The sequence below is a fragment of the Manis pentadactyla genome, chromosome 9 (assembly GCF_030020395.1).
Source record: "Manis pentadactyla isolate mManPen7 chromosome 9, mManPen7.hap1, whole genome shotgun sequence".
NCBI classification, from domain to species: Eukaryota; Metazoa; Chordata; class Mammalia; order Pholidota; family Manidae; genus Manis; species Manis pentadactyla.
In genome coordinates this window covers 125,294,645-125,306,686 of record NC_080027.1, presented here as the reverse complement: position 1 = coordinate 125,306,686, position 12,042 = coordinate 125,294,645, and the positions used below count along the sequence as shown (strand labels likewise).

Below are 12,042 nucleotides of genomic sequence, written 5' to 3'. Positions count from 1 at the left end.
TTATGCTCCCCAACTTCAAGCTCTAAAGCCATAGTAATCAAGACAATTTGGTACAGACACAAGAACAGACCCATAGACCAATGGAACAGACTAGAGAGCCCTGATATAAACCCAGCCATATATGGTCAATTATTAATATACGATAAAGGAGCCATGGGCATACAATGGGAAAATGACAGCCTCTTCAACAGCTAATGTTGGCAAAACTGGATAGCTACATGCAAGAGAATGAAACTGGATTATTGTTTAACCCCATACACAAAAGTAAACTCAAAATGGATCAAAAACCTGAATGTAAGTCATGAAACCATAAAACTCTTAGAAGACAACATAGGCAAAAATCTCCTGAATATAAACATGAGCGACTTCTTACTGAATGCATCTCCTTGAGCAAAGGATACAAAAGCAAGAATTGAACTCATGGGACCACATCAAACTAAAAAGTTTTTGTACGGCAAAGGACATCATCAACAAAACAAAAAGGCATCCTACAGTATGGGAGAATATATTTGTAAATGACATATCTGACAAGGGGCTAACATCCAAAATATATAAAGAACTCACACGCCTCAACACCTAAAAAGCAAATAACTCAGTTAAAAAATGGGCAGAGGATATGAAGAGACAGTTCTCCAAAGAAGAAATTCAGATGACCAACAGACACATGAAAAGATACTCCACATCACTAATCATCAGGGAAATGCAAATTAAAACCACAATGAGATATCACCTGACACCAGTAAGGATGGCCAGCATTGAAAAGACTAAGAACAACACATGCTGGTGAGGATGTAGAGAAAGGGGAACCCTCCTACACTGCTGGTGGGAATGTAAACTAGTTCAACCATTGTGGAAAGCAATATGGAGGTTCATCAAAAAACTAAAAATAGAAATACCATTTGACCCAGGAATCTCACTCCTTGGAATTTACCCAAAGAATACAAGTTCTCAGATTCAAAAAGACATATGCACCCCTATGTTTATCGCAGCACTTTTTACAATAGCCAAGATATGGAAGCAACCTAAGGGTCCATGAGTAGATAAATGGATAAAGAAGATGTGATACATATACACAATGGAATACTATTCAGCCATAAGAAAGAAACAAATCCTACCATTTTCAACAACATGGATGGAGCTGGAGGATATTATGCTCAGTGAAATAAACCAGGCAGAGAAAGACGAGTGCCAAATGATTTCCTTCATTTGTGGAGTATAACAACGAAGCAAAGCTGAAGGAACAAAATAGCATCAGATTCACAGACTCCAAGAAGGGACTAGTGGTTACCAAAGGGGAGGGGTGGGGGAGGGTGGGTAGGGAGGGAGAAGGGGATTGAGGGGCATTATGTTTAGTACACATGATGTGGGGGATCATGGGGATAGCATTGTAGCACAGAGAAGGCATATAGTGAATCTGTGGCATCTTACTACACTGATGGACAGTGACTGCATTGGGGTATAGATGGGGACTTGATAATATGGGTAAATATAGTAGCCACATTGTTTTTTCATGTGAAACCTTCATAAGAAATATATCAGTAATCCCTTAATAAAAATTTTAAATTAAAAAATGAATTAAGAATTCAGTAAAGTAGCAGGATATAAAAAATTTAAAACAATGTCCTTCATATGCACAAACAAAAGGTTAGAGGACACAATAGTGTTTTTTAAAAAACTCATTTATATTAACAACAAAAAGTTAAATACTTAGGAATAAAATGAACAGGAAATGTGCAAAAACTTATTAGGGGAAACTTTTTTAACACTCCTGAAAGACTTAAGAGTAAACTTGAACAAATGGGAAGACATGCTATTCTTGGATAGGGCAACTCCACTTGATAGAGGAGATAAAGTTGATTCTAAAGTGCATGGAAAAACAGCTCCAGAAACAGTGAAAAGGGAAAGCTATAAGGAGGGACTATTCTACCAGACATTACTGTGTTATATAAAATCTCTATAGTTAAAAAAAAGCATGACACTGGCATATGAATAGTCATACAGAACTGTGAAGTAGAATAGAAAGTCCAGAAATAGGCACACACTATGTATGGAGATTTAGTGTAGATAAAGGTAGTATCTCATATCATTGGGGGGAGAAACGGACTTTGGAATAGAGAGAGGGTGCTGGGACGACTGTGGCCATTTGGAATTACATCGGTATTTCACACCATACAAAAATTTAAGCTCCAAATGGACCAGGAATCTAAATATTTTTTAAATGAAGCCATACGAATTCTAGAATAAAATACGGGTGATATTTTCCTTAATCTTGCATAAGGAAAAGCTTTTTAAATATGACTCAAAATCCAGAGCAATAAAAGAAAAGATTGGTAAATTTGACTGCATAAAAAAATTAATTTTTAATCTCTGTAACAAAAAATACACATAGAAAGCCAAAAGAAAACTGAGAAACTGATAAAAATGTTTCACAGCCTGTACCACAAACAAAAGGAAAATATTTTTAACATATAAAGAACTCTTAAAAATTGAGGAACAGAGAACCATAATCCCAACAGAAAAATGGGGAGAGACAGACAGCTCACCTCTCCCCCCACCAATAAAAAGACACTAAAACAGCACTTGAACATAAAAAGTTTAAAGTCACTCATAGTTAGAGAAATACAAAAAACAACATTGAGATAGCATTTCTCATCTCTGGACTAGCAAAAAATGTTTAATTATGATAATACATTATGTTGATGAGGCTGTAGAGAAACCCTCTTAACATTGCTAGTGGGAAGGCAAATTGGTACAATTCTGGAGAAAAATTCGACCATGCCTAACATCACTGTGTATGCACTTGCCTTTTGATGCAGCTATCCCATTTTTGGTAGTCTACCCTGAAGGTCTGTCTTCAACAGCACAAAAATACATACCACACAGCATTATTTCCTGCAACATAGTTTATAAAAGCAAAAATTGGAAGCAATCTAATTGCCCATACATAGAAAAGTGGTTGAATAAAATATGTTCATCTACGCAATGGTATATTATGCATCTATAAAAAAGAATGGAGAATCTCTGAGACAATTTGGAATGAGTTCCAGGATACAATGTTCACTGAAAAAAAAAAGTGCAAAAGTGTATCTATAATATACTATTTTTCATATAAACAAGAGGATATATGAAAATACACATGTATTTGTTCATTTATTCAAAAGAAATACAGGAAAGATAAATCAGAAACTGATTGGTTCCTTACGTGAAGTAGTGGAGAAAGGGTGGAAAGTAGTTAATAAGGATGAGGAAGGAATGACAGTTCTTGGAAGGACAGTTCAGGACTTGCCTTTTTGTGTAGCTTTAACTTTGAGAATCATAGTAATGTTTTACTATGTAATGTTATAGTAATGTTACTAGTTACAGTAATAGTTACTTGTAATGTTATATGCCCCAAAATAAGTAAATAATTAAAATCAAACAATGGAGGTGGACCAGAATGGAATACAAGTACTAACAAATGAACCTAACTGTATTACAAATGAATAACATAACTATTATTTGGTGTTGGGCAAGAAAGAACTAACCTAAGAACTTTGGAAAACAGTATTTTGACTGCAGATTATAAGATTAGTCAAAAAGAACTATACACAAAAATTGTACTCCAGTTAATATATCTTTTTCATAGTATAGATTAATAGTTCTGTGATTGGTTCATGTATATACCAAGATTGAAAAAATAAGTAAATGTATTAGATCATGAGAGCCAGATTTATCACTGTCAGAGAAAAGAATTACAAATAAGGAAAGGAAGAAAAGGATAATGAACCTTGAGGTATTGGATTGGCTTCTGAAGTATCAATATATGGATTGATGGATTGGGAAGGTGGATGGACGGATGTGTGTGTAGGCATATGTTAGTATACATACATCTGCTTCCTAGCGCTGCTCTCTGAGACAGTCTAGGAGCAGTGTCACCCCAGTGCCAGTAAGCTCACCCATCTCCTAGTTCTTGTTTTCTAAATAGCATTCTCCACTGAAAAACACCAGGGCTCCATGGAGAAAAAGTTGATTCCAGGGTTTAGGCAGAGAAAGTAAAAGCTGGGCCTAGAATATCTTGTGATATCAGAAAATAATGAAGTGCCTGAAAAAGAAGGGGATCTTGTAAGCGTACATAGGAGCCAACCGGAAGAAGTGCCAATGGCCAAAGTCAAACAATTTGAGCAATTAAATAAATAATGATAGCATTGGATTAAAACCCATCAAGTAAAATAAATAAGCATCAGTCCATAAGGGTATAAATAAATAATTGGGTAAATAACTAAAGGGGAAGGGACAGTTCTTCCTTACAAAAGAATTATAATTAAGTATAAAGAGAATAAAAAATACAGAAGATCCATTAGGCAAATAGTACGGTACTAATTGTTTCAGGCAGGATCCACAGGTGGATGCTAAAACCAGTGGGTGAAAGTTTGAAGAGAAATAGTATATTAACATAACCTCAAAGTATTTCGCCTAAGAATTGTATCAATTAAAAGTGAAAAATAGTACCTTTGCAGTGGAGAAACCCAGAAGTCCCCCATTACCAAGTGATTATTATTAACATTACCAGTAATAAAATTTATCAGCATTATGTATTCCCTGAGATAATGTAATGAGGACACAGGATTACTTCTCTGTTATTCTTGGCAAAAATAAATAGCCTCAATCTAATCATGAGGAAACTTCAGTCAAACATACATTGAGACACCTACAGAATAACTGCTAATTACTCATCAGAAGTGTTCTGGTCATAATGTACAAGGAAAAAATAAGGGAATGTCACACATGGGAGGAAACTAAGGAGACAAGACAACCACATACACATGTAGGATTTGGATGGGATTCTGAAACAGGAAAAGGACAGTAAGTGTCTGTAGTCCAGGTAATAGTACTTCCATGTTAGTTGCCTGGTTTTGGTCATGGAACCCAGGTTGTATAAGTTGTTAATAACAGAAGAATATGAGTGAAGGACACCAATGAACTCTGTGCAATATCCCTAAACTCTGTATTATCATAGGCTTTTAAGTATAAAAATTAGTTCAAAATAAAACATTCTTTAAAAGATAGATCATTTTTAGCTGGAACCTAGAATTATGTATATAAATGTTTTATCACTGTGTTGTACACCTGAAACTAATATAATGTAATACTGTGCGTCAACTACCCTTCAATAAAAAATAATTATCTACAAAAAAAAAAAAAAAAGATCAGTTTTCTACAACATTTGCTGTGCTGATGGACAGTGACTGTAAGGGGGTTTATAGGGGGGATCTGGTATAGGGGAGAGCCTAGTAAACATAATATTCGTCATGTAAGTGTAGATTAATGATACCCAAAAAAAAAAAAAAAGGCAATTCCTGTGTAGAGACCTCCAATGAGTCCTACACAAGGGTATAAAGGGCATATAAAAGTGTAGGCAAAGGGTCTGTTTGTGTTTATACAGAGGATCAAAGCCTAATTGGACTACCCCGAAAATGAACTAAGATACGATATGAAAAAGAACTTCCAACATCAGCACTCTCTGGAAGACTCATGCCAGAAGATGATCATCAAAAAACGCCAACAAAGATCCACGCACTGCTACAGCTGTAGATGCACTCATCCCACCCGTTCCTGGACTTGCCATGGGAATGAGGAAGGAGATATCTAAGCTGGCCTGTGCATACAGTAAAACAACAAATTTGACTGGATCTATACTGTTGGAACTCAGTCAAGAATTAGGAGAAGTGCAAATTGTAGCGCTCCAAAATCTTACAACTACAGACTATTTACTGTTAAAAGAACATATGGGATGTGAACATTCCCCAGGAATGGGTTGTTTTAATTTGTCTGATTTCTCTCAGACTGTTCAAGCTCAGCTGGACAATATCCACCATATCATAGATAGTTTTCACAAATGCCTAAGGTGCCTAACTGGTTTTCTTGGTTTCACTGGAGATGGCTGGTAATTACAGGTATGCTTTGGTTATGTAACTATACTCCTATTATGTTAATGTGTGTGTGCAATTTAATTACTAGTTTAAAACCTATACATGCTGAAGTTACTCTACAAGAAGACATGCCAAAGAAATAATCAATCTTCCCATGTTTTCTTCCGCCTGCTACTTCTATAGCTTTTCTTCTTCCTTCCTAATTACAACCCTTAAATAGAATTCGTGCCTCATATCAAATTTACCGAGTATCATAATTCTTCCAAGTGGTAAAGATACCTCAAGACAAATGCTGGGCATAGAAGCCACAGGGCATAAATATGCAAAGAAGTAAAAAGCTAACCTTTTCAAACAATAAGGCTTCTCTCTCACTTACCAACTTTACATTTCCCTGTATGGCCCCGGAAGATGACTGGTTAGCCAGAGACGGGTAAGATTCCTCAAGGGAGGAACAACCTAAGACAGGCACAGTCGCAGGGGGGCCGTCAGGTGAGAAATTGGGGATCAACAGAGGTGAGGCTTAGAACCTCATCCCCCTGTCCTGAGAGAAATCTTCTGCATACGTGGATGTTTTATTGCCCTTGTCTAGCTTGGATTAACACATAGTCTACAGGCACACACCTGATTATCTACATTTGCTCTCTTACAACACTAAACTATGTTTTCTACCTTTATCTTGTATCTACCTACCACTTCAGCATTTTATTAAAAATAATAATAATAAAGAGAGAAATGTGGTATCCACATATAAATCAAGTATAAAAATCAAATGAGTATTCATATTTGAACTGACTGTTTATAGTTCATAATGCATGAGCAAAACCAAAAGTTTCTGTGATGACTGCCCTTGTACTGTTCACCATGTAACTTATTCACTATGTAAGAATTTGTTCTCCATGTAAGAACTTGTTCGTTATGCTTCAGAAGATTGGAGACTGACGAAAATTAGGCTTGGGGTGGATTAATGATTGTGCATTGAGCATTGACTCCCCTATACAGAATTTTATTGTTGTTAACAACCATTTGATCAATAAATATGAGAGATGCCCTCACAAAAAAAAAAAAAAAAGGACAGACTTCCAATGGTAAAATAAATAAGTAACCGGGATGTAATGTATAGCATAAGGAATATAGTCAAAATATTGTAACAACTTGGTATGGTGATAGCTGGTACCTAGAATTATCATGTATATAAATATTGAATCACTGTGTTGTACACCTGAAACTAATGTAATGTAATACTGTGTGTCAACTACCCTTCAATAAAAAATAATTATCTACAAAAAAAAAAAAAGATAGATCATTTTTAGTGGTTTTTACCTGTTTACTCGGATGAGCCTTGAACATGAAACATGGCATGGATTGACTTTTTCTTGATAGTAAGCTTTTCTGTTGGCATCAAAGCCCTTTTTGGATGGCTATTCCAGGAAATCCAGTATGATAGTGCTACCATGGAAAGTGACTTTGGTTATACAGACAGGAAAGCCAAACCATATACTTATGAATGGGCAGTGAAAGTAATAATTGTACAATAACTGTTTTTTTTTAAGTTGCAGAATTGTTAGTTCTCTTGTGATGAGAACTTTTAAGATCTACGTGCTTAGCAATTTTCAAATATACCCAATTCAGTATCATTGCTATAGTTGCCCTGCTGTATGTTAACTTCCCCAGGGCTTATTTATTTTACACCTGGACGTCTGTACCTATTGATTCCCTTCACCCATTTCACCTATCCTAGCCCCTGCCTCTAGCAACCACCAGTCTGTTCTATCTATGAACTTGGTTTTTGTTTGTTTGTTTGTTTGCTTGCTTGTTTTAGATTCCATATAGGAGAGAAATCATATAGTGTTTGTCTTTCTCTGTCTGACTTACTTCACTTAACACAGTGCCTTCAGGGTGGATTCATGGTGTCTCAATTGGCAAGATTTCATTCTTTTTTTGGCTGAATAATATTGCTTGTGTGTATATATATACCACAGTTTCTTTATCCATTTATCCATCACTGACCACTTAGTATCTTGGCTATTGTAAATAATGCTGCAGTGAACATAGGAGTGTATATATCTTTTTGAGTTAGTATTTTTGTTTTCTTCAGGTGAATACCCAGAAGCGAAATTGCTGGATCATATGATGGTTCTATTTTTAATTTTTAAAGGATCCTCTGTAGTGTTTTTCTGCACCAATTTTCATTCCCACCAACACTAAACAAGGGTTCCCTTTTCTCCATGTCTTCACCAGCACTTGTTATTTATCATGTTTTTAATAACAGCCTTTCTAACAACTGTGAGGCGATATCTCATTGTGATTTCAGTTTACATTTCCTGATAGTGATGAGCATTTTTTTCATGTACCTGCTGGCCATCTGTATGTCTTCTTTGGAAAAATGTCACTTGTGCCTGGGTTTTAATCAGATTGTGGTCTGTTTTGTTTTGTGCTGTTGAGTTATATGAGTTCTTTATGTATTTTGGATATGAACCCCTTATTAGATATATAATTTGCAAGTATTTTTCTATTCAGTCGGTTCCCTTTTCATTTTGTTGAAGGTTTCCTTCATTGAGCAGAAGCTTTTTCATTTGATATAGCCCTACTTTTTTATTTTTGCTTTTGGTGTCAAATCCAAAAAATCTTTGCCAAAATTGATGTCAAGGGCTTACTGCCTATGCTTTCTTCTAGGAGTTTTGTGGTTTCAGGTCTTACATTTATGTCTTTAATCCATTTTGAATTAATTTTTATATATGGCATAATACAGTGGTCCAGTCTCATTCTTTTGCATGTAGCTGTCCATTTTCCTAACACCGTTTATTGAAGAGATTGTTCCCCATTATATTATTCTTGGCTCCTTTGTTATAAGCAAATTGACTATATATACATGGGTTTATTTCTGGGCTCTCTATTCTGCTCCATTGGTCTTTGTGTCTGTTTTTAGTATGCCAGTACCATACTGTTTTGATTGCTACAACTTTGTAGTATAGTTTGAAATCAGGGAGCATGATGCCTCCAGCTTTGTTCCTTCTCAAGATTGCTTTGACTATTCTGGGTCTTGTGTGGTTCCATACTAATTTTAGGATTATTCTACTTCTCTGAAAAATGCCACAGAATCTTGATATGGATTGCCACAATAACTGATTTTTAAGGTTTTTTGCTATGTGCCAAGTATTGTGCTAAGTACTTTACATGCATTGTATCTTACGGTTCTCACAGGGTAGCTTGGCTATCCCTATTTTGTGGCTGAGAAACTGAGGTTTAGGAAGGTTAAGTAACTTGCCTAAGATCAGCCATAGTAACTTCATAATTTCACCCAAACTTGCCCAAATCTAGAGCCCATGCTCTTAAACCCACTTAACAATATCTTCCTCCAAATGGGAGTGATGAGCCTGTTGTAACCTGTGCACCTGCCATAACTGAGCAAATCTGAATATCTGCTCTTCATTCTCTAGAACAGTGCTGCCCAATAAATATGTAACATGAGTCACTTAGGAAATTTTAAATTTTCTAAAAGCTCTATTAAAAAGGTAAAAAGAAACAGGTAAAAAGTTTAATACTGTGTTCATTTAACCTAATGTATGTAAAGTGTTATTTCAACATGTATTCAATAAAAACATTGCTAAGATATTTTACATGATTTTGTTTTCATACTGAGTTTGAAATCTGGTGTGTATTTTACATTTATGGCACACACCAATTCTCACAAGCCACATTTCAGGTACTCAGTAGCCGCTTGTGGCTAATGGCTACCATATTGGATAGCACAGCCTTAAAATGTGAGATGTGAAAATTATGATGCTTGGTCTACATTCTTCTTCCTCTTTCCACAGATAAATATTTGGTTTATTTGCAAGTGTAGTTTAGACCTAAATTTTTAAGTGTTTTTTTCCTATGGTAAAATACATTTAATATAAGATTTATTTAATATAAGATTGACCATCTTTACCATCTTTAATTGCACAACTCAGTGGTAATAAATACATTCATACTGTTGTATTATCACCACTGTCCATCCCCATAACTCTTTACAGTAAAACTGAAATTCTGTATCCATTAAACAGTTCCCCATTTCACCTCCATTAGCCCCTAGCAACCACTGTTACACTTCTGTCTTTATAAATTTTGTTAGTGGACTCATACAGTATTGTATGACATGTCATACATATATGTCTTTTATGACTGGCTTATTTCAATTAGCATGATGTCCTCAAGTGTCATCCATTGTAGCAATTGTAGCATATTGCAGAATTTCCTTTTAAAGGAAAATAATATTCCATTGTATGTATATACCACATTTGCTCATCCATTCATCTGTCAGTGGGCACTTGGATTGCTTCCACGTTTTAGCTGTTATGAATAATGCTGCTGTGAACATGGTATATAGATATCTCTCTGAGACCTTGATTTGATTTCTTTTGGGTACATACACAGAAGTGAAATATGTTGGATTATATGGTAATTCTCTTTTTAATTTTTTGAGGAACCACTACTATTCTCCACAGAATGTAAATGTACCATTTTATATTACCCCACCAATGCACAGGGTTCCAGTTTTTCCACATCCTTGCCAGCAACTTGTTTTCTATTTTGTTTATATATATATATATATATACATATATATATATATATATAATAGCCACCCAAGTGGGTGTGAGTGGTGTCGTTGTTTTGATTTGCATTTTCCTAATGATGAGTGATATTGAGCTTATTTTCATGTACTTATAGGCCATTCATACATATTCATTGGAGAAATACCTATTCAAGTCCTTTTGTGCATTTTTTAATTAGGTTGTTTTTCATTATTGGATTTCAGGAGTTCTCTGTATGTTCTGGAAATTAATCTCCATCAGATGTATAATTTGCAGATTTTTTTCCTCTCTGTAGGTAGCCTTTTTAATTTGTTCTTAGTATCTTTTGATGCACAAAAATTCTTAAACTTTTATGAAGTCCAGTTTGTTTTTTCTTTTGTTTTCTGTGCCTTTGGTGTCATATCCAAGCACTCATTGCCAAATCCATTGTCGTGAAGCTTTTGTCCTGTGCTTCCTTCTAAGTTTAATTGCTGTAGGTTTTACATTTAGGTCCTTGACCCATTTTGAGTTAACTTTTGTGTATGGTGTTAGATAAGGGTCTGGCTTCATCCTTTTGCATGTGAATATCCAGTTTTCCCAGCACCATTTATTGAAAAGACTGTCGTTTCTCCATTGAATAGTCTTGGGACACTTATCAAAAATCATTTGACCATGTATGTGGGGGTTTATTTCTGGGCTCTCTATTCTGTTCGATTGGTCTGTATGTCTGTCTTTACTCCAGTACCATGTTGTTTTGATTACTGTAGATTTGTAGTTAAGTTTTGAAATCAGGAAGTATGAATCCTCCAGTTTTGGTCTTTTTCAAGATTATCTTGGCTATTTAAGGTCCCTTGAGATTACCTAAGAATTTTAGGATGGGCTTTTTATTTTCTCCAAATACATCATGGGATTTTGATGGAGATTGCATTGAAGGATCTAATTTAATTTGGGACTAAGAGTTGTTTATAGCTTCCCAATATGCATTTCAAGACTACTTCTTACATTGTTTTTTGGAAACTGTTCACTTTCAGCAGTTGTATTTAGGACTTTAGCTAGATTTTCTTAGATTTATGATCTTTTATCTGGTGGTGCATATCTGGGCAACTCCTGAATTCTCATCTTCTGATTTTTCTTTGGCATTCATTTAGACACTACATTCATTGGTTTAAGAAAAAGGTATTGCTATCTTGTAAAGGATGATAGCTGGAATATGCTATGCAATGATTGGAGAAAATAAGAGGGTCTTGGAACTTTCACTGTAAACAGCCATGTCCTGCAGGCCAACTGTTTCTCTTACTTGGAGGAGTCAATCTTAGCAGTTATCAGCACTTTCAGAAGCACTGAATCAAGCTCTTTACTGAAATTATCAGTAAATTGCTATGGCTTTCCTTGGTTCTCTTAGACTCATAATAAAATTTTCTCTTTCAGAATTTGGTGTTCACCTGGCAGAGCTAACTGTAGATCCCCAGGGGGCACTGGCAATCCGTCAGGTAAGTCCACACTGACCCAGTTTATAAGTAATTTCACTTTACTTGGTAGTGAAACTTTCTTATCAGAAAGAGAAATAATAAGGCCTATTT

General features: G+C 35.4%; 1 protein-coding gene across 2 annotated transcripts in view; it reads left to right on the top strand.

The window, feature by feature from the left end:
* The window catches only part of IPO9 (importin 9), a 53,599-nt gene that overhangs the window by 11,866 nt on the left and 29,691 nt on the right, over positions 1-12,042 (top strand). For both annotated transcript variants that reach the window (XM_036909525.2, XM_036909526.2), the window contains exon 2: positions 11,891-11,952. In XM_036909525.2, coding sequence (XP_036765420.1) covers positions 11,891-11,952 — 62 coding nt within the window. The remainder of the gene's footprint in view (positions 1-11,890; positions 11,953-12,042) is intronic.